The sequence below is a fragment of the Macrobrachium nipponense genome, chromosome 27 (assembly GCF_015104395.2).
Source record: "Macrobrachium nipponense isolate FS-2020 chromosome 27, ASM1510439v2, whole genome shotgun sequence".
NCBI classification, from domain to species: Eukaryota; Metazoa; Arthropoda; class Malacostraca; order Decapoda; family Palaemonidae; genus Macrobrachium; species Macrobrachium nipponense.
The window spans coordinates 33,633,373-33,656,987 of NC_087216.1; the positions used below are offsets into that span (position 1 = coordinate 33,633,373).

The 23,615-nt window shown below is 39.2% G+C and overlaps 1 protein-coding gene and 1 long non-coding RNA gene across 2 annotated transcripts in view; both read right to left on the reverse strand.

Annotated features, from left to right (window-relative positions):
- LOC135201008 (probable ribosome biogenesis protein RLP24) overlaps positions 1–23,376 on the reverse strand; it is a 100,365-nt gene extending 76,989 nt beyond the window's left edge. Inside the window, exon 1 of the mRNA XM_064229830.1 lies at positions 23,221–23,376. Within this exon, the coding sequence (XP_064085900.1) occupies positions 23,221–23,301 (81 nt within the window). The 5' untranslated portion in view covers positions 23,302–23,376. The remainder of the gene's footprint in view (positions 1–23,220) is intronic.
- Positions 5,436–7,295, reverse strand: LOC135201010 (uncharacterized). Its single transcript, XR_010311436.1, has 2 exons — positions 7,185–7,295; positions 5,436–5,829 (listed from the first exon to the last, which is right to left on the reverse strand). It is a non-coding gene; the product is annotated as an uncharacterized LOC135201010 (long non-coding RNA).
- Positions 23,377–23,615: the final 239 nt, after the last annotated feature.

A 23,615-nucleotide genomic window follows, 5' to 3' on the forward strand; every position in this document is an offset into this window, starting at 1 on the left:
GCGACCCTCTTAAAATCGAAATTCTTACCTTGCTTACAAGCGGAGCGTCGGCGGGGAGGTTTGCAAATGGCGTCTTAGTTAGGACCCGCCCTCCCTCATACGTCATAGCTTCTGACGTCATCCTAGGCTCGATCGTTCATTGGTTAATCACACTCACACACACACTCAGTAATACCTTGAAATTACATGAGGTTAGGTTCCAGACCATCTCATGCAAGAAATTTTCGCATAAGTTTGGCACTGTCTCAAAAAATGCTAACTAAATGTGCTATTTTTAAAATGAAATTAAACTTACTGTAATTTTTTTCTAAAGTTAGCTTAATGCACTACCCTTAAAAAAAGAAATAGAGGATCAGAAATTGATTAAAACCCTGCTTGTAGTGACCAGAAAGGGGGGCAAAATGAAATGCCCAATCTGGACAGTGCTAGCATAGATGGTGTAACAAAGGTGTGGGGGATTGAATGTAATAGTACAGTAGTACAGCAAATTAACAGATGCTTTTGGGTGGTTTTTTTACAGTCAACAGGAATTCCACAATTGTTAAACAAACTAACTAGTACTTTACACTTAACAAGAGATATACCTACTCAAAAATATTAAATCTAACATGGTAGTATTAGGAAATATCTCAATGTGGTAGCTGATAATTAATGAAGTCTATAAGTTCAGGTGTGTTTCTTTTTATTGAATATGACTACACTCGTTTTTTTTTTCCATCTGTCCACCCACCTGTGGTGTGTGCATATGGTAACACTGCGTCCCGGGCTTTAGATAGTTACATTCAGCTTACATTCAACAATTATATAATATCCTATTTCGAATATTAACGGTTTTAATTGCATACAGTAAAATTATTAAAACACTGTTCAGTTGTAAATGTACACCCAGATATCCTTTTATTTACCTAAAACTTACACTTAGCGTAAATATCTAAAGCCCGGGACGCAGTGTTACCATACGCAAACACCACAGGCGGGTGGACAGATGGAAAAAAACAGAGTATAGTAACATCACAGACGGTCCTGGTTGCAGAATATAAACAGTGGAAGGGATGTACTATAATCTGATTAACTGTACATAAAGAACTAATGTTTAAGACTTGAAGAGTACCTTATGGTGGAATTTCTTTCTTTGCTGTCTGCTCATTACCCCTATTTAGGGTAATTTACTTCAGCTGAAAACCCTTGGTTCATAGGAGCCCAACTTTTTTTTTTTTTTATTCTAAAGACCAGTGTCCCTGCCTTTTCGATATGTTGCAACCGAAACGTGGAAACTTAGAATGAAATAGAGGTTTTAGAAAAAAAAAATTTGCTTGCACATCTCTTAGTTATCATTTGTGAAAAAATCTGCATACATCATATGGGAATATGAATTACCAATGGTTAGGTTCTGAGTACTATCACATTGATGGAGAGGGGTTAAATTAACACATACTATTGTCAACCCCTGCTTATTTGTGATTCTGGATTTGCGGACTCACTGATTCGCTAGATTTCTCTGTGGAATGTATATGTAGTAGTATGCAACATCACGGAAAATTCGCCTATTCACTGAGAAAGTCTCACTAATTACAGTATTTTCATATTTTCATGACTAAATGTTTTTAATTTTTTTTTTTATTTTACTATTAATTACTTGGTATAAAGCAATTTAGCCTTTTTTTTGCTTTAACTATCAATATTAGACAGTTTTAAGTGCCTTTGATGGGTTTTAAGTGTTCACAGATTTTAGCTATTTGGGGGGTGGGGGTGTGGTATGCATCACCCGCGAATACTGGGCGTCGACTGTGTCACATATATTTGTAGTACAATAAAACCCAAAGCCATTCGCTGCTTAAGACAGTGAAAAGAAAAAGGGGTGAGAGTGGCTTGGAGAGCAAGATGTGAGGGAAAAAGATATCCAGGGAATAAGTGAGATGAAGTAATAGAATCTAAAGATGAAACTGGAAAAAAGAAAACCCAATTGCACCAAGAAGTAAGTTAGAGAGGTTAGACAGCTAGATGGAATAGAGGAAGCTGGGATGGATATAAAAAGGCTAGTGGTGCTGCTAGGGGATGAATGGATGCTGCAAACCCTCCGGCAATGCCTACAGTGCTACCACGCCTACAGGGATGTAGCCTAATTGAGTGGTAATAGCACAAGAGTAAGAATGAAATAATTAGAGCATCCTCATCCTAACCACCAGTTTTTTCAATTGGTAATCAATCCAAGTTGAATTATTGTATTACTACGTACTAATTATCAAATTTGAAATTCTCACATATATAACATCCAATGATGAATTATAATGCTATCAGTACTTCTTGTAAGGTGCACCTAAGCATTACTCGAGGTTTTGCAGTGTCCCTTAGGCTCCAGCTGTAACCCATGTTGTTGTGTTTTGTTTTTACTGTACCTCTTGTCATATTCTATTCCATCTTACTTTCCACCCTCTCCTAACAATTGATTCATAGTGCAACTGCAACATTTTCCTTCTGTAACACCTTTCAAACCTTTTACCTTAAATTTCTGTTTTTAGCGCTTAATGATCCGTACAGGCAGTCCCTGTCGTACGACAGGTTTGGCTTACGACATTCCGAGGTTATGACTTTTCAATTATATATTCATCAGAAATTATTTCCAGGTTTACGACGCATGTTCCAGGGTAACACTGCTTATGATGCTGATCTGACAGAAAGAAATATGACTCCCAAAAATACAAAACAAAATCAATTAATTTGAGTTTTTTTTAATGAAAATGCAATAAAATGCATTTTGCATAGTATTTAAAATACACCCAAAGCATTAAAGTAATGTTTTCTTAGGATTTTTGATGATTTTTCCGGCTTACGGCACATCTCAAGAATGGCACCCCTGTCGTAAGCCGGGGACTGCCTGTACTAGGTCCCAGTGCTTGGCCTTTGGCCTAAATTCTATATTCAGTTCAATCGCCAACTAGAGCTACTTGCAGATCCTTTGTAAGATTTTCCCTCTGCTTATTCCATCTGGCCCTGGTCATGAAAGACAACATGATTGGTCAGATCACCATAATCACATCAACTGTACAAGCAGTAACAGAGCATCTTGCCCGTACATTTATTGTTTACACCTTACTTTATGAGCACTCACAAATTTCACTCAAATCCTCCACGCTAGTCCTCTTAATTTTCACTAGAAAATATTTTGGAGATTAAAAGGCAGATCTGAAAAATCTCATCTGTACATACTGGATTGTCAAGTCACTATCAAATAACAACATTCTGGATGAAGTGGAAAGGGATTACTAGACTGCCAGTGAGTACAGCAGAGATCTATTATGCCTATTATGATATAAAAGGACTGTAATTTTAACTGCAGGATAGTTTGATAAGGCAATAAACACTAAAATGCTTATTTTCATTTCCAAATTGTATCAGGCAGTTGCAGAGATGTGGAATTGAAAGCCTAGAAAAATAAGCAGAATTGGTTTGAGCACAGTGCAGATCAGTAGGAAGGCCAAGAAAACCATGGATAAAGAGCACAGAATAAAATAGAATATATAGAAATTAAGAGAAAAAATTAACTATGCTATGTATATGTAGTGAGTATTCAAAGTCAAGACAAAATGAGAGGGAATGGGCTAGCAATTCTTAAATTACACAAGGCAGACCAGTGCCCATTATTGTAATTTCCAAATGATGATACTGAGATTTACCGTTCCATCCTAATCATGAACACAATTGACATTGAAATTCCAGTCATTGCCCAGACATTTCCAAACCCAACCTGTAAGATCACTTACTTCCTTGTCATGCTGAACCAGCTTGTCACTAGTGTCCAAGTAAGAAAGCGGCAAAGGTGCTAGTTCTACACACTTGCAGAAATATATGGCCAAGAATAACAGACCTATTTGTGTCATAATCATTCCTGCCCTTGAAGCTGTACTGTAGAGCCATGGTAAATACTCAAACAGCTCTGAACTCTACCTTTATCTTGGTTATAAACTGCCCCCATTATCTTGATCTTATCTTATTGCCCCTGTGTCTAGTGTTGTTGCTAAAATGATCTTTCTACCTTTATCTGATATGAGGATGGTAGTTACATTGTTACAAAGATAGAAGTAATTCAGGTATGACAATTTTGCTTTAGTTCAGTTGCTTGATATTATACTCAGGCATAATACCCTATTTTTATTTCAGTTTTCATTGACTTAACTCCACATTGCTGTGTTATTATACACACCAACCTTTCCTTTTCCTAAATAACTTATTTTTACACGTGTGTTCTGTTCTGGAAAACCGTACATGGTGACTTGAGGCGGTTTTGTTTCAACACTATACACTTTACAAATGGTAATAGTACTGGAATAATAAGAGGACATAATGAACATGACTCTTCAAGGAGAGTATAAGGCATTTTAGCAAAAAATGCATACAGCAACTTCCACTTTTAGTGTATTCAATTACAACCAGAGCTTTCAAATAGGGAGCAGGCATTTCAGAGCAAACTGAACCTGAGGAACATAATATTATACACTGGGTTTAAGAGAAACTTGGATTGAAAACCTGGATCTTACTGGTTGAGAGGGGTGGTTGGATCCTCTCCCTGTGTGTTGGTTTGGACTGTAGAGAGCACCTGCCATTGCTCACATTAATGCATTTGGTTGGTCGCCCTCCCTTGAAACTGCTTACATCTACAGCTCTGATGTTACTAGCAATGTCAAAACTGATGCATGCCAAACTTTTGTGCTAAGGTGGTGAGTGACAGGAGTTTATTGTTAAAGTTCATGGTTGGTTTTTCCTCTAATACTCTAAATCTGTATGGATGGCACTGTTCTGATATTTCAGTAATTTGCTGTCATGTTAGTCCTTTGCCATGCTGCCGTAATTGACAAAGATGGATAGCCCTGACACCGAATGAGATCGTTTTTAAGGGAAGCATTTGTCATACAAATAAATGACACTCCATTAGATGCTCTTTTTTTTAATGGCATTTTCTGTTTATGGGATGTGATGCCTTGTAGAATAGGCGATTGTTCAGATCAGCCTGTAGTGTTTAAAATACTTGGTTTTGTTGTTAAAGTACCATCCAAGTCGTCTTATTTATATGCTTATTGATATAGAAGAGTACTTACCCAGCCACAGCTACCAAAATCAACTCTCAACCAGTCAAAATTAAGCATGCCTTTCTTTAAAAACAAGGTTCTTCCCCCTATAAATACTTATAAATCTACCCTGAGGCTATAGTTTGCTCTGAAGGTGCCCACTGTCCAGGTGAAAGTTAGCTTGTAAATACAAATTATATACTCCAAACTGAAGTGCTGTTTACCTTTGCTACTGAAAAGAAAAGATTAGATGTTCCTTTGAGAGACACTACTCAACCTTCCCAAGGAGAAGGGAAAAACAGAAATCTTTAATAGTAAGCATCCTTTTACTTTTAAGAGTTCTGGCGAGGGAGAAGTACATTACAATCTAGCTTGAACTTTTTATTATACATTTTCAAGATTTATAAAATACATAAACATCACATAGCATGTCATCTACTCAGCATGTCATCTACTCATCCTTCTTCTCATCATCTGAATCCATCTCAACGTCACTATCCATGTCGCCATCATCTTCCTTGTCCATCATCATTGTCGTCATCGTCATCGTCATCCTCATCCTCACTCTCATTGTCAGAATCATCTTTGTCATTGTCGTCGTCATCATCTTCCTCAATTTTTTTTCTTCTTCAATATCTTCTTCCTCAACCAAGGATTTCTCTTCTTCGCGCTTCTTCTTCGATTTGGTCTTCTTTGACACCTCGGAAATGATCCTCTGCTGACATCCTCCTCGAGGTCCTCTTTCATTGATAACGACATTTCCTCTCTGCAAGAAAAAGAAATACGTGCTGTCAATCTATTCAGACAACACAATAAACTTGATAAATTCAGAACTAAACACAAGTAATTTCAACAAAATAGTTCTTATACTGCTGACCACATATCACCTACAGCCTCTAGTTATAAATGAACGAGGCAAAAGATAGAGGCATCAATATCTATAGTAAATCAGGGATAACTTTAAAATGCTTTGGTGTGGTCTCTTTCTTTTTTTTGCCATCATACTCTGACCAGACATACCACAGTCTAGATTACCTAATTACTGTTTTACTTACAGTAATTAACATTCTATGCAAATTTCCATACTATAAACATTCATTATTTTCCAAATAAAATTAGCAAGGTCTTGACCCTTAATGGACAGGCTCATGAGTATCTATAACAGGTTTTGAGTGGTGGACGGGCTAACTCATATGAGCATTAATACTCCGTGCCATACAATTTAGATGAATTTAGCAGGAAAGATGTTCATATCACTTCAATGATCCATAAATGACTAATGGTAACTGTAGTAGCTCAGCACAGAACAGAGGGTGATCATTATGCCTTGAGACTTGATAGGAATTTCAAATATATTGCCCCGCACCATCCTATGAAGTCTTTATATTTATTTGCTCATAAATATTCCCATGGATTGCTGTTGGTTTAATTCTTATCTTTCATGAAAGTATATCAGCTGTAATTGTAATTAAAAAAAGTGCAAAGAAAAATATTAGAAAAGCATGTAAAAAACATGTATTCACAAAAATTTACTTCATCTCCCCATCTCGGTAAATCTCAAAAATATTTTACAATAAACATACTCAGAATTTATTAATGATTTTAGGAAAAAATGTATAACTTGGTAAAATTTATGAGTGCCTATGAAAAGCAGCCCTGGACAGGGTTGTAAATGTTCACTTTCAACTTCCCACCCATTGGAAGGTACAGAAAAATGTTAACATTTGTTTCTGTTTACCATGCATTTGCCTATCTCTCTTTCCATTGGTAGTTTTTTTTTCTTAAGTTGGCCAACCTTATGCATTTGTGGAATTTTTGTTTCCAAGCCTTGTCATCCTGGTCATCCATTACGTATACGTAATATTCAACTCTGCACAACTTACAGTTAACAAGGAAGTACTATATACTACCACAAAAACTTGGCATATTGAATAACTTTACTCAATTTTAAACCTGCACGCCCTTAGACCACAACACAACATTTAAAAAAAAAAATAAATAAATAAACTAAATTTTGATACTGAAGTTTGTAAAACACCTTAGAAGTTTGATGGAGGGGGGCAATAAGGCCAACAGTGAGAGCAAGTGACAAAATACACACACACACACCACACAACTTACTCTCAGTCCAGCAGCAGGAGATCGAATAAGATCAGGTGATCTCTGACAAGGTTTCTGTTGGTGGCACGTTGATTTTCAAAGTCTTTCACAAGTCGATCCATCACAAACTGTGCTCCCTCTTTCACGGATTTCTGTGATTTTCTTCATGGCCTCAACTGTTAAGAAAAAAATGATGCAGTTTTAGCATAGGTGTGCTTTTACAGTCACTCAAATGATATGCTTGGAGGTATACACGAAACATTACCTTTCATCAAATATATGACTACTTTGATGAATACATACATTACAATTGTATTTTTTATTCCATGCCCAAAAAGCAAATCCAGATTTAAGTATTATATAATAAATAATGAATAATCAACTCAATGCAATGAGAATTAAAGGCAAAGGTCAATACACTATCATCACTGCAACAAATGAAAACTAAAATTAAAGGATTGAACAATTTAATGGTAAAGCTTGCAAGCCCTTCCTATTTCCTCAATTTACAAATTGAAGTCAAACCTCAATTTTAAATTCTATCTATGCTGATTTAAATGTGAATACATTAAAAATTGCCGTTTACAGTTATGATAAAATGATGTACTGCAAAAATCACACCTTTCCACTTTTAGAAACAGATGTCACCTTCCAATCTTGGTTTTCCATACTTAAAAAGCTACTCAACACATTACTCTGACCAGTACTGGGAAAGACAAATATATTCGACTGTATTCTGAATGGAATTAACAGTGAATAAATAGTGTGAAAATGGATTACAATCTCAACAGCACAACAGTGATGTCATTCATTTGTACATGTAAAAAGCATGAATAGTACATGGAACAGATTCCTAGCTAAGGCATTCTTGATGCCCTCCTCACAGAAATGCAGTGATTAGAATAAACCATTCATGAAAAGTATATATGGGTACTCTAGTTGGTACGTACTCCAAAAATCAATTTTTAAAGAAAAACCAACCATAAAAGGTATATAAAGAAATTTTATTAGTAGCAAACACTTACGTGTCTTTGCCCACAATTCTCTGTTGTACTTCATGGGAACATGGCGCCTCTTTTCAAACTCAATGAAGGATCAACTGCCAACTCCTTCCCTGCTGCTTTGCGGAATGACTTTGTCCAGCGGATTTTTGTTTTTCTTGGATTTTTCTTTCTGTTGAAACAGCCTGCGGCATTTCGAACGACAAAATCTGAAGACCTTGAAAACAGAGAGAAAAAAAAACGAAATACTCTTTAATAATTCAATCTAACGCTAAATATAATAATTTCATTGTTTTAGTTAACCTATTACAGGCAGTCCCCAGTTATTGCCTCTGTAAGGTATGTTATGGCGCCTTAACTTCATTAACGACACCTTACGGCGCCAATAACCGAAACCTAGCCCCCGTTATGGTGCCATAAATCACCGATTTTATAGACAAGCGCCATAAAAACGGATTACCATTAACTGGGCACTGCCTATACAGAGCCCATTTCAAAGGTAAACAAAAGGGCAAACCCAGAAGAATCTGTATGTTTTATGTCAGGTTAAGCAGGGTCTATGACCAAGCACCTGGCAGGAAAGACATTATTTACAATTTTTAGGATTACAGATGAACATGATGATTCTGACCTACTATGCTACAGTACTAGCCTAAGAAAGGCTATGTGTTTGAATGATGTTCAGTGTTACTTGGCCAGGTTCAGGGGCACTACTTCCTAGTTAAAGGTAGGTTTTTACGTGTGGTTGAAATATGCTCTCTCAACATGATCCCCCTATCTTAGGAAATTTATAGAGATTACATTATCTTTAGCAATAAGAAAAACCTAAATTTTTTATTTTGGTCAAATTTTCCACTTGAAGCCATGACCCCTCTTTCTACATTGCCCCATACCCTAGTGGGTGCAAATGCACATTACTACATTTCTGACATTCATTTTATTAGCAAATAAGTGTGCTTCAAGATAGTGAAACCAACCTCATATTCTACATTTTGCGGAACCACTGAAGGAAAGCATGGGTTTTTTGACGGGAAAAAAACAAATAAAATACAAGGATGTTAATCCCACCGATAGCTGTCATTCAGAATAAGTTAAGTTCATGGAATGTATCCAAACTAAAAGCAGCACTAGAGTAAGGCTGGTACCCTAGTGTAAGTTAGGTGTGGTTGGTTAGGCCATCTGTTTAATGGAACATGCACCTTCAAGAAACATTCAGCATCATAAATTAAGCACTTTGATGGAAGTATAATTAATTCAAAACATACTAATAACTCGCCAAAAACTGCCTTTCTATTGTAGCCTGTGCAATGCTAAAATCTGTTTGAATCTAGTCGAACCATGCCTACATAGCCTGTCAGGATCCAAGTGCAACATATGGTATTAGTGTCCCACCTCGGTGGTCACGGTTCGATTCTCGACCATTCCGTTGAGTAGTGAGAGATGTGTATTTCTGGTGACAGAAGTTTCATTCTAAACGTCGTTCGGAAGTCACGTAAAGCCATTGGTCCCGTTGCTGAATAACCACAGGTTCCATGCAACGTAAAAGCACCATACAAACAAACAAACAAAACATTACAGCCTACTGCGCCTTTTTCCCATTTGTACTCTTTCACAAAACGATCAACATAGTACCTATCTGCTTAAGATATTTACTAACACATTAGGCTGTTTTAGCCTAATAAGTTATGTTCTTTGAACTTTTCTACATTTGCTGTGTTAGCAATGAGAACTTTTAAGAGATAGGCTAGTGCACCTACCTTGGTATCCTACAATTTAGGGAGCCATATTGTGAAAGTGGGGTTTTTGGGTGGTGAACATGACAAGTGAAACATAGATTGATGCTAATCCCACTTAGCCTATAGCTCTCATGCTGAATAAGGAAAGCTTATGGAATGTTTTATAACTAATATCATGCTCTGGGGGTTAAGGACCTGGTATGGAGGTTTAGGTTTGTGTTAAATGTGACTGGTTAAGTAATCTAGGTATACATTTATGCTAAGTAAAAAAATACAATAATAGACTTTAATGGTATGCACTGAAACCTAACAAAGTGATGATTTTGTGACCTTGCCTTACTTAATTGGACCTAGTATAGGCTAGATACATTACCTACACTAGGTAGGCTATTTAGATTAACCACATCAAAATTAAAGATTGGATGACATTAGGAAAGCACATATTGTAAATGGTAATTCTATAGGAAAGGGGCTCATAGGCTTATTAAAGAAAAGTAATTACCTAGAGTTAAGGAGAATACTGTACAGAATTCTTAGACACTAGTCATTAAGTGAGGAAAAGCTTATTACCTAGTCCCAAAAAACGTAACTTTAAAACAAAAAAAAAAAAATAGTGAAAAAAACTAAGTCACCGGAGCTTCGTCTCTCACTGAGTCAACTTACAGATTGATGTCTGTATCTGCGTGCGCATATAAGGACTAAAAAATATCTAAAACAAGTAACAAATGCACTACGTACACAGTAAACCCATTTTTACTTCCTTACTTCTCTATAATCCATTCTTACACAATAAATATGGAAATGCTCTTGCACAGCTATTATTTTGTTCTTCGTCATCATGGCAGTAACTTCTACAAGTGTTCCTGTGGATAACTGACTACCTTTCAATGTGAAAAGCGTTATAACGTATGGTCATTTTTGTTTTTTGTATTGGTAGTTTGGTAAGTAGTTCGACCTTGACCCAACCACAGTGACACTCAAAAGAACGTGACGTCGCTGTACAACCGTAACAGCCAGTGCCCTGTAACCTGTGGCAGGTGCGCAGCGCAAAAATTCCTGCTTGCCAAGAATGTTTTCAAAATGCGGATACTAAGGCACGAAGCGCCATTCCGCCAAACTGACACTGAAATCAGGAATGTGCAAAAAAAAAAAAAAATGTTTTCGTCTTCCCCACCCAAAACCCCTGTTCCCACCCGTGGTCCCCCAAGATTGTTGGTGTTTGTAAGGGTTTTCCTCATTTTATGATACTGAAGCATCGCTAAAGTATTATTTTAGCATTTTAAGCTGCTTCTCATATAGAAACTGGTGCCCCCTTTCCTATAAAATTACCATAGGTAATACTAAAGGTTAGGCGGTAGATCTAAGCCCGTTATACTGCAGCGAACTAGACTGTTGACGTTTTCTATAGAATTTGATCTCCTGAACAAGAATTTAAAGTAATATTTTTTGGCCAGCTGTAATTAAACCTGTAATTTACCTTTGAACTCTACCCTAAGGTAAAGGGGACCAATGGGAATGCGGGGTTCTGGGTGGGTAAAACACTTGGGAGAATTACAGGCCTAAACTCTATCCTATGATAAGGGGGCTGATGGGAAAAGAGGGGTTATGGGTGGGGTAAAACACTTTGGGGTAGGTTTTGGCGTGTTGTTTCCTCTTATTTATGACATTTGAAACACGAAATACAAGCTGAAATAAAGCTACAAATAAACTGATAATGGAGCCATTGCATAGCCAAAATCCACCTATTATGACGCCGAATCCTACTACACATGCGCCATGTTATGGGAGTCAAGAGACCAAGGCAAGGAGAGCTTTTGTTTCAGTAAACATACACCGACTCCTTACCTATGTTACAATTCTACGCTTGCCTTCCTTTAAGGGGGTTCGTCTCCCCCGGTCAGGTAACACGTTCTTCTAGGTTAGGTTAGGTTTAGTATCATAACCTATATGTTACACTCCTGCTGGTTACGTATCCCACCAAGGTCTACCAGAATTCAAATATGGCGGTTTGTTTACGTTTAATGGCTCCGAACCAAAACTTCGAAGATTGTTCAGTTGAAGTAGACTGTGGCAGTTGACGTTTTCCTATGTTATTTTACTTACTTTACAGGTTTAAGGTAATATTTTGCTGGCCGCCTGTAACTAATCTGTTATTTATCTTTGAACTCTGTACGTCGGTACATCGCACCCCTTGTACTGTCATGTACCTACGTAGTCTTCAAAGGTCAATAGCGGTTTAATTACAGTCGGCCAAATAAATATTAGGGTAAACAATCATGGACGATCCTCCATCATCACGCTGGCCGGGTCTTATTCACTTGATATTTAATTGGTGAAACAAAAATACAATTACAGCTCTAAGCATACCATTCAAAAGATTGAAGTTTCGTCAACATCAAAAGATTGAAGTTTCGTCAACACAATGTGATATATATGAAAGCCCCATACGAACTAAAATAAGCATGTGATGCTCTTTGTAAAATGACGTTATTATGATATAACAGTTTCATGTATACTTACCTGGCAGGTATATATATAGCTATAATCCTCTGACGCACTAGCAGAATTTTCAAAACTCGCGGCAGCCGCTAGATCACTGGTAGTCCAGGTGATTGCCACCCCTTTCCCATGGCGCTAGCGCTCGGAACCCTTCCCATTTTCATCAGATTTTCTCGGAACCCTGTTCTCCTGAGGGGAGGCGGGTGGGAATTTAATTATATATACCTGCCAGGTAAGTATACATGAAACTTTGTTATATCATAATAACGTCATTTTCATGTATGACACTTACCTGGCAGGTATATATATAGCTGATTGACACATTTGGTGGTGGGTCAAAGACAGCAACATCGTCAGAGTTTAAAACTTAATTAAAATTTTAAAATACTCTTAGGTTCCTTACCTGCTAAGGTAGCTGACTTCATAGGTCCTGCCTCTTAGCCTGCTAAACCTTATTAGCTTTCAACTAGGATGTGACCTGAGTGTTGAAGAAGCCATCAAAAGGGTCTGACAACTGGACGGGACCAATTCGTTGACAGTACACCCTAGCCCTCTCTCACCACGGGCATTCATGCTAGGAAATGTTAGTCCACCTGAACCACACACATACGCATTATAACTAACAAAGATACTCCAAGGCTGAAGAGGTACTAAATCCTCTCAGACAACCATAAAACACAAAAACTAATTAAAATATCCTAGCATGTTAGAAAGTTATGGGGTGGCAACTCCTTTGCCCAATACTGCACCTGAGGATAAGTAAGGGCCCAAAGTTTGACAATTGTCGAATGTTGTTTTGATGTTTCTCAGATAGTGAGAGGCAAAAACTGAGTTAGTCCTCCAAAACGTCGTTGAGGGCCATATTTCTCTTGAACGCCAAGGGGACGTGGCTACCGCTCTTACCATCGTTGTGCCTTAACCTTAAGAAGGCCGAAGTTCTCTTCCTGGCATAGCATATGAGACTCCTTAATAAGCTCCCTTATGAAGAAAGCGATAGCGTTCTTAGTCATGGCTCTGCTGGGGTCCTTCACAGAGCACCAAAGTGAATCTGAAGTACCTCTAATACTCTTAGTTCTCTCCAGGTAATGGCGCAAAGCCCTTACTGGACATAGAACACTCTCTTGTTCTTGTCCCACAAGATCTGATAAACCCACAATTTCAAAAGACCTTGGCCAGGGATGAGATAGGTTTTTGTTCTTGGCTAAGAATTCCTCCTGAAAAGAGCATATTGCCATGTCATGTTTCCAGCCCACATGTCTACTAATAGCTAGTTAGTTCACTCACTCTTTTCGCTGTGGCCAAGGCCACCAAAATGATCGTCTTTTTAGAGACATCTCTTAAAGAAGCCTGACCCATTGGTTCAAACTTCTTAGTTCCAGGAATTTCAGAAAACTATATCTAGGTTCCAAGAAGGAGCCCTTATCGTTGTTCTTTCCTTGTCTCAAAGGACCTATGAGATCTCTCAGATCCAGATTGTTAGTAATATCTAATCCTCTGTGCCTGAAAACAGAGGCTAACATACTCCTGTAGCCTTTGATTGTCTGCGTACATAATCCTGCTTCCTCCTTCAAATACAGAAGGAAGTCTGCCATTTGGGTCACAGAGGTACTGAAGAAGAAACCTTTCGACTCTTTACACCACTTACGAAAGGACTCCCACTTCGCCTGGTACACCTTGATTGTAGAGGCTCTTCTTGCTCTGGCCACAGCTTTGGCCGCTTCCTTAGAAAACCCCCTCGCTCTGACAAGTCTTTCGATAGTCTGAACGCAGTCAGACCCAGAGCGATGTTCTTGTGATACTGTTGAAGTGGGGCTGTTTGAGTAGATCTACTCTTGTTGAAGTGTTCTTGGTGTGTCGACTGTCCATTCCAGTACCTCTGAACCAATCTTGTGCCAGCCAGTAGGGGGCTATAAGAGTCAGTCTCGTGCCTTGACTCTCCCTGAATTTCTTCATCACCTTTCCTAGAATTTTGAACGGAGGAAAGGTGTACGCATCTAGGCCTGTCCAGTCTAGAAGAAGGCATCCACTGCGACTGCTTGATGGTCTGGGACTGGAGAGCAGTATGTCGGAAGCCTCTTCGTATTTGCGGTTGCAAATAAATCCACCACTGGACTACCCCATAAATTCCACAGACTCTGCATACTTCTAGATGAAGGGTCCACTCTGTAGACAGCAACTGACCTTCCCTGCTCAACAGGTCCGCTCTCATATTCTTTTCCCCTTGAATGAACCTGGTGAGCAGGGTGACGTTCTCCTTCTCTGCCCACAGGAGGACTTCTTCCGCTAACTTGCACAGTGAAACTGAGTGCGTTCCTCCTTGCTTGCGAATGTATGCCAGAGTTGTGGTATTGTCCGCGTTCACTTGTACCACCTTGTTGCGGATCAACGCCTTGAACGTTTTCAAAGCCAAGAAAATCGCCATCAGTTCCTTCCTGTTTATATGCCAAGCCGCTTCCTCCTGCTCCAACGACCTGACACTGGATTCATGAGGGCCTAGAGTCGCCTCTCCCCACCTGCTTCCAAGCATCTGAAAATAATACCAGGTCTGGGTGGGTTCCTTAGCTGGAGCGATGCCCCGTCCGCTAAACTTTCCCGGAGTTAGCCACCAGAGTAAATTCCTTCTTGATCTTGTAAGGAATTCGAAACAGGAAGGAATCCGGTTGCGATTTTCTTGGCCTAACTTCGTTCAGGAAGATTTGTAAAGGTCTCATGCGAAGTCTTCCTAGAGAACGAACCGCTCCAGCGATGAGAGAGTCCCCAACAAGCTCACCCACTCTCGCGCCGAGCATTGGTCTTTCTCTAGAAAGGCTTGCACTTTCTGAAGGCACTGAACTTGCCTGTCTGGTAACGGAAAAGCCCGAAAAGTCACTGAGGAAAATCTGAATCCCCAAATAGATTATCTCCTGTTTGGGGATCTGATTCGACTTTTCTAAATTCACTATCAGACCCAATTCGTTTGTTAATTTCAAAGTTGCTTCTAAGTCCTCCAGACACTGTTGTCTTGATTGGGATCTTACAAGCCAGTCGTCTAGGTATAGCGATACCCTGATCCCTAGAAGATGCAGCCACTTCGCCACGTTCGTCATCACTCTCGTGGAACACCTGCGGAGCCGTGCAAAGTCCAAAGCAAAGAGCTTTGAACTGAAATCCCTGTTTTGGCTCATAAACCTCAAATACTTTCTTGATCCTGGATGAATGGGATGTGGAAAATACGCGTCTTGAAGGTCCAAGGTGACCATTCCAGTCCCCTGGACGTACCGCTGCTAGTACTGATTCGGTCGTTTCCATAGTGAATTTTGTTTTTTCCACAAACAGATTGAGGTGACTTACATCCAGCACTGGTCTCCATCCGCCCGAGGCTTTCGCTACCAAGGAAAAGCCTGTTGTAGAATCCTGGAGACGAGTGGTCCAGAACAGGTTCTATTGCTCCTTTCTTGATCATGGAGCGGATTTGCTCCTGCAGGTCCTCTTCTTTCTCTGGATCGTGGTAATGGGATCCCAGGTCTCTCGGTGATGTAGAAAGAGGAGGCTTCTTTAGAAGGGGATCTTGTAACCTTCCCTGGCTACCGTGACGACCCAAGGGTCCGCTCCCTTGTTGTGCCAAACTTCCCCAAAAATCCGGAGTCTGGCCCCAACTGATGACTGGAGGACTTGTACATCACTGCTTGTTAGCTGGCTTCGACCCTCTCTTGGGAAGAGCCCTTTTTTTTCTCTCAAAGGAGGATCGAGTAAATGTTTGCTCGAAAACGGCTGTGAGGTAGCCTTAACTCCTTCGGAGTCTTCTTAACCCCTTTTTGGTGGCAAAAATTTCCTTACAGAAGACAGCAGATCCTGAGTCACTTTGTGTGTTAACGACAACGATATGTCTTTAACCAACTCTGCAGGAAAAAGTTGATTCGATAAAGGGGAGAAAAATCAACTCTGATTTTTGCGCGTTGGATACGCATTTCGCCGCAAAAAGAGGGACGCTAATTCATTCGCCCCATCTCTCAGGGCTTTATTCATGCAGGACATTAAATACTGCTTGGTAGTTGATGAGAGGACGAATCCTTTTCTTCTAAAGTGCGAGCAAGCGCTCCCAAGGACCAGTCAAGAAAGTTGAACACTTCAAAAGTCCGAAAGACGCCTTTCAGAAGATAATCCAGCTTTGAAGACATCCACCAAACCTTGGCCGCGTGCAGAGCATGCCTGCGGGAGCTGTCCACAATGCTGGAAAAGTCCCCCTGGGAGGAGGCAGGAACTCCCAGGCCGAGACTTTCCCCTGTAGCATACCAGACCCCCCGACTTCGAGGCCAACTTGGCTGGAGGAAAAGAGAAAGAAGTCTTCCTAGCTTCCCTCTTCTCCTTCAACCAGGTGTCAATCCTTTGAAGGGCTTTCTTGGCAGAAATCGAAAGTCATCCGCATAACGCCGATACTTTCCTGACGCCGAATAGTCGGAAGACAACACACTTCCCAGTGACGCCTTTTCTACGGCGCACTGCTGCAGCCTGGGACACAACAGGACTGCCTGAAGGGACAACTGATCGCATGGTGACCCCTCTCGCCTCCCTTCGACTGTCGACATGCTTCTCCCATGGGTCTGGGAGCTTGGCAGAGGTCTAGGCCTAGGAGCACGAGAGAGACAATCAGCCACCCCCTCCACTACACTGTCACACATCAAAAGCACCCACTTTGTCCATAAGACGCTGAATCTGTTCGCCCATAGATGCTAGGGCAGCAAAAACTTGTACAATATGCGAGTCCCTCGCATCCTCAGAAACAGCAGCAGGCGCAGGAGAAACCTGAGGAGAAGGTGCAACAACTTCTACTTGGGAAGGCGGTGGAGAAATCATACTGAATCATTCAAGGCCTTACTTGAAGAGCCTGACCTCTCACTCCGAGACACAGATCTCCTAACTCGGTCTCTCTCTAATCTCTCCACCAATATTTCGTGAGTCTTCCACTCCTTTTCATTCAAACTCTCACACTCCTTACATCTATTGTCCCAAGTACACACACACTCCCTACATTTCTTACACACAGTGTGAGGATCTACCGACGCTTTCGGCAGTCCAACCTTACATCCTTCTTTCACACATACTCTAAAAGTCACACCAGAATCAAACATTGTAAGAAAAAATCCACAGCGATTGCCAATGCAACTTTCCAATACGATACCAACGAATTCTCCAAAATAGTGAAAAGTCAGCAACGAGTTCGAAATCCTAGCAGGGAACCCTCAACGATGTTGACGGTTCGGCTGGCAGAGAAAATCTGATGAAAATGGGAAGGGTTCCGAGCGCTAGCGCCACGGGAAAGGGGTGGCGATCACCTGAACTACCAGTGATCTAGCGGTTGCCGCGAGTTTTGAAATTCTGCCAGTGCGACAGAGGATTATAGCTATATATATACCTGCCAGGTAAGTGTCATACATGAAAATATGTTTTCAAGGCAGTTTTGAAATCCAATATGGCGGCTATCGTCATGCTGGCCGGTCTAATCACGGACAATCCACCATCTTCCCAGCACTCATTTCAACAATGTTAGCGTATATATGTAACGTTTATGATCTTACTCAAGATTGCAGCTGTAATCAGCACAATAAAACAAACATTTTGTTGCCTATATTAGTGAAAGTATGAAACTTGTTATACCCGGGGTCATGGTTTGAACTGAATTCATTTTTACCTTGTAATTGGTGGTTTTATCCTTATTGCCCATCACAACTGAAACTCCACAGTGCTTATTTGATTGTAAGTTATACACATTATTGGTCTTAATCCCACTACCAAGTTGCACTTGAACCACGTTGCTGTTCCTGGTTCCTAAGCGCTCGCTCCACAAACAAGTTACGAGCAGCAGACGATGACACTGTTTATGAGGTGCAAAGCTTTATTCCCTTAATTGTTTACTTTACTCATTATTCAGTTTAACTTTACTTTGTTACTTCAAAATGTTATTTAATTCATGTCTATTATCCCTTTTTTTTGCAACCAAATTACCCCGAAAAATTTAAGATATTTCTAAAGTAGATACAATCCAATGTTTCTAAACTAGTCGTACATTTGCTGCCGAAAACCAATTCTGCTGGAGCAGACCGACGATTAATGGATTATATATATATTTTTTTTTGCAAGCACTTTTCAATGATTTTAAGTCTATATTAGTATTTTGATTTTTTTTGTTTTTAACAACTGTATGAACCAGAAAGAAATGTAACCTTTAATGTTTGCACACTAAGAATGGCAAAATCATCGTTGCCATATTAGTGGAGCTTCACACCATATGACCGATGCATTATCATACACTGGTTTCCATGAATTCTAGTTGTCATAGTAATACAATAATGATAAAATTGCTTTAATATCTGTCATAGTAATGCAATAATGATAAAATTGCTTTAATATCTATTATATATACTTCCAGTACATAGGCTAATTTCACAATTTCCACGTTTTGTATAAGTCTTATGCCCAGTTTTGGTGGGTGAACACATACCAATTGGCGCGAGAGAGAGAGAGAGAGAAGGATGGTGAAGCGAAGGAAGAAGGACAGGGGTGGCAGTGGAGGTGGGGGAGAGGTAGATGGAGCTTTTTACTGCTGTGTTTGTATCCATTTCTGGATAATGGAGTTTTTGTCTCTTGGTACAAGGACAAGTGTCGTTATTCTTTACGATTAGTGATTCACGATACCTTATAAATTATGCACTGGGTGTAAAACACACTATAGCAAAATCTCGTTCTAATACGAGTGTTCGTTACAGAAATATTGCCAAAAAATGTGCTTGCACTGTCTTTGAAACCCATAGTAGGTATGCTGCTTAGTTGTCAATCAAGTTTTTTGTAATAAAGTATTTTTTACATGCTAGCTATTGTATAAATTTGTATTTTTCTCAATCAAAACATATGCTCCTCAATGCTAACTTTCCTCTTTTAACGACTTTCTGGTCATTGCAAATTCGGCCCCATTAATTTCTTATGGTGTGAAAACAGACAAGAGGCACAGTGAGCAAAAGCGATTGCTTCACACTTTGGCGGTAATCCGGCAGTAAAACATCTTCATATATCCAAAAAAGTAAATAATAAAGATATATATGCACATTACGATTAAAACAATTACATGAATAGCTGATAACAATCTGCATTAATAACTGGTAAACTGTTCTGCAAGAAAGTTGAGTATAGCAATTCATCTACAATAGGTACGAAAGTCAATATGTCGTGATGTCTAATACAGGACTTAAAAGAACGTTCTAATTCCGAAAAATAATCACTTTAATTTGAGTCAGGAATTGAGTTACTTTTTCAATAACGAATATTTTCAAATTAATCATCATAAATATGTGAAATATTGATGTTTTACTATTTATTTAAATAATTATCTAGTGCAAGCTTCGTTGTCGTCTTCTACCATAACAGTAGTTTCCTTAGAAACTTCGTGGTTAGGGACCGTGTTCCGACTGTTGTGATGAAAGTGCCCCAGCATCTATGGTTACAAGTGGTGTGCGGATTTACCACAGGAAATGGGAAGTTTGTTGACGCAAGCGACCACAAACCTCTAGATGGCGTCAATCTTCTAAGATATTTAAGCATAAGTAAAAATTTCGAAAGCGTTATGGTGAGATTTGCAATGCGTTGGACACCCTTTTCACTACCCTCTGTTTAATGCTTTAAATTAGGCCTTAATTTCTGACTTTGGAGAAAATACTTACTTCGAAAGGAGAGTAGAGGTCTTTAGCTGCGTCTCTCACCAACAAGAAGTCGCGACTGATGCCCATCTCCGGTGTCAGGACGTGTTATAAGTACTTTTTCGGAGGGTGGCATGCTGTGATCGTCGGTAAGTTGATTCAGGCCATGCGGTTGCTTACCCTAAGTAAAAATTTCGAAAGCGTTTTGGTGAAATTTGCACTGCATTGGCCACCCTTTTCACCACCCTCTGTTTAAAGCTTTAAATTTGGCCTTAGGGTAAATCACCACGGCAGGCCAACCCTCATCACGGTGGACGGGTCTTATTCACTCGATATTTAATTGGTGAAACAAGAATACAATTGCAACTCCAAAGCATACCATTTAAAAGACTGAAGTTTCGTCAACATAATGTGATATATGAAAGCCCCACACGAACTAAAATAAGCATGTGAGCTCTTCGTGAAATATGTTTTCAAGGCAGTTTTGAAATCCAATATGGCGGCTACGTTTTTCATGGAAGGTTCTGATCAGTGACGGCCACCATCTTTCTCAGCCTTCCCAGCACTCATTTGAACAATGTTAGCGTATATATGTAACGTTTATTGATCTTACTCAAGATTGCAGTTGTAATCAGCACAATAAAACAACATTTTGTTTGGCCTATATTAGTGAAAGTATGAAACTTGTTATTCCCGGGGTTATGGTTTGAACTGAATTCATTCTTACCTTGTAATCGGTGGTTTTTATCCTTACTGCCATCACAACTGAAACTCCACAGTGCTTATTTGATTGTTATTATACACATTTTGGTCTGAGTTCACTCCACACTGCACTTTAAACCCGTTGCTGTTCCTGGTTTCTAAGCGCGCGCGCCATAAACACAGTTATGAACAACAGACAACGACAGACGACGAAACTGCAAAGTTTTATTCCCTAAACTGTTTACTTTACTCGTTATTTAGTTTAAATTTACTTTATTATTTAAAAAATTTTGATTTAATTCATGTCCATTATCCCTTTTTTGCAACCAAATTACCCCGAAAAATTACAGATATTTCTAAAGTAGATACAATCAAATGTTTCTAACGTTTTCGTACATCTGGCTGCCGAAAACCATAGAGGAACTGAAATACGGAAAAGTGCATAGAGGAACGACTACGGAAAAGTGAATTATATACATTTTTTTTTTTTTGCTTTTTTGTTTCTGCTAGCACTTTCATTGATTTAAGTCTATATTGGTATTTTGAATTTCTTTAATAATCGTATGCCAGAAATAAATGTAACCTTTAATGGTTTTGCATGCTAAGAATGGCAAAATCATCGTTGCCACATTAGTGGAGGCTTCACACATACGCCGTTCCATTATTATAAACTGTTTCCATGAATTCTAGTTGTCATAGTAATGCAATAATGATAAAATTGCTTTAATATTTATGTATATATACTTCCAATACATAGCCTAATTTCACCAATTTCAACGTTTTGTGTGTAGTCTTATACCCAGTTTGGAGGGTCAACACATACCGAATGGCAACAGAGAGAGAGAGAGAAAGGAAGGCGGAGGAATACGAAGAAGAAAGGGATGGGGGGGGGGGGGGGAGGGTAGATGGAGCTTTATACGCATGTTCGTATCCATTTCTGCATAATGGAGTTTTTGTCTCTTGGTACAAGGACAAGTGTCGTTATTCTTACGATTAGTGATTCAAGATACCCTTTAAATTACGGCACTGGGTGTAATGCACTATAGCAAAAATCTTGTTCTGTTACGAGTGTTCGTTACAGAAATAGGTATTGCCCAAAAACGTGCTTGCACTGTCTCGGAAACCCATAGTAGACATGCTGCTTAGTTGTCAATCAAGTTTTTATAACCAAGTATTTTTTACAAGCTAGCTATTGAATAAATTTGTATTTTTCTCAGTCAAAACATATGCCCCTCAATGCTAACTTTCCTCTTTTAACGACTTTCTGGTCATTGCAAATTCGGCCCCATAATTTCTTATGGTGCGAAAACAGACAGAGGCCCAGGACCGAAAACGATTGTGTCACACTACGGCGGTAATCCAGCAGTAAAACATCTTCATATATCCTAAAAGTAAATAATAAAAGATATATATGGCGCATTACGATTATAACAATTACATGAATAGCTGATAACAATCTGCATGAATAATTGGTAAACTGTTCTGCAAGACAGTTGAGTATACCAATTATTTACAATAGGTACGAAAGTCAAGATGTCGTGACGTCATAATACAAACTTAAAAGAACGTTCTAATTCAGAAAAATAATTACTTAAATTTGAGTCAGAGTCGAGTTACTTTTTCAATAACGAATATTTTCAAATTAATCATCATAAATATGTAAAAATATTGATGTTTTACTACTTATTTAAAAATTAGCTAAGAGCACGCTTCTCGTCATCTTCTACCAAAACAGCTGTTTACTCCTGGCTTGTTTGTTGGTGAGAAATCGTATTTCGATTGTTGTGATGAAAGTGCTCCAGCGTCTGTGGCACAAGTGGTGTGCGGATTTATCACAGGAAATGGTTAGTTTATTGACACAAGCTACTCGTAAACATCGAGATGGCGTCAATCTTCTAAATACCTCGAGTTGTAAGTAAAATGTTGAACGCGTTTTGGTGAGATTTTTGCACTACGTTTGAGACCATTTTCAGTACCCTCTGTTTAAATCTTAAAATTTGGCCTTAATTTCTAACTTTGGAGAAAATACTTCGAAAGGAGAGTAGAGGTCTTTAGCTCCGTTTCTCACCAACAACAAGTCGCGACTGATGCCCATCTCCGGTGTCAGGACGCGTTATAATGTACTTTTCGGAGGGTGGCAAGCGTGAATGTAGGTGGCCTGCCGTGGTGTTTTACCCTATGCCTTGCACAATTCTACCGATCTTGTGTAGCGTTACTAATGTAGCCTGTAACCTACGGCACGCGGGAAACTCTTGCCTACCGCGATCAGAGTATATGGCAGGAGTAAAATGAAATATAGTGCAGTTCAATAGCCATAACAAGTAACATCGTAAAGAACTACCGAGAGCAGATTACTAAACTAGCCGCACTGGCGACATGGCCAGGCGAACACACCTGACGTTACCTTTAAAACCTTATGTTCATGGTAAGTAACTCTAATACACTTGCTAACCTTACAGTCATTCCTGACAAACATCATCCCGTGTCCGGGATAGACTTTACTGGAGCAGAAATAACACCTTTCGATGCGCATTTTGATAAAATATTTGTTTACGTCTTGGCGTTCGCCCCAAGATGGCTTCAAGGACCGACGGAAGAACTACTCGCTGCCGATAAAATGGCGAGTATAAAATATTTTAAAAAATAATTTTATTCTCGTTTCGTAATCAAATTTAGTCTAAAATAAGATTTTTTATTATAAACAAACATTTATCAAACAGGTATATATTTAAAATATCAATATATAAACATTTCAATAGCTTAACAGACTCCGTCGTAAAGTTGTACTAATGCGTCAGAATAAAGCATATAACGTTTACGTTCTTCCATGTGCGAAACTCATAGATG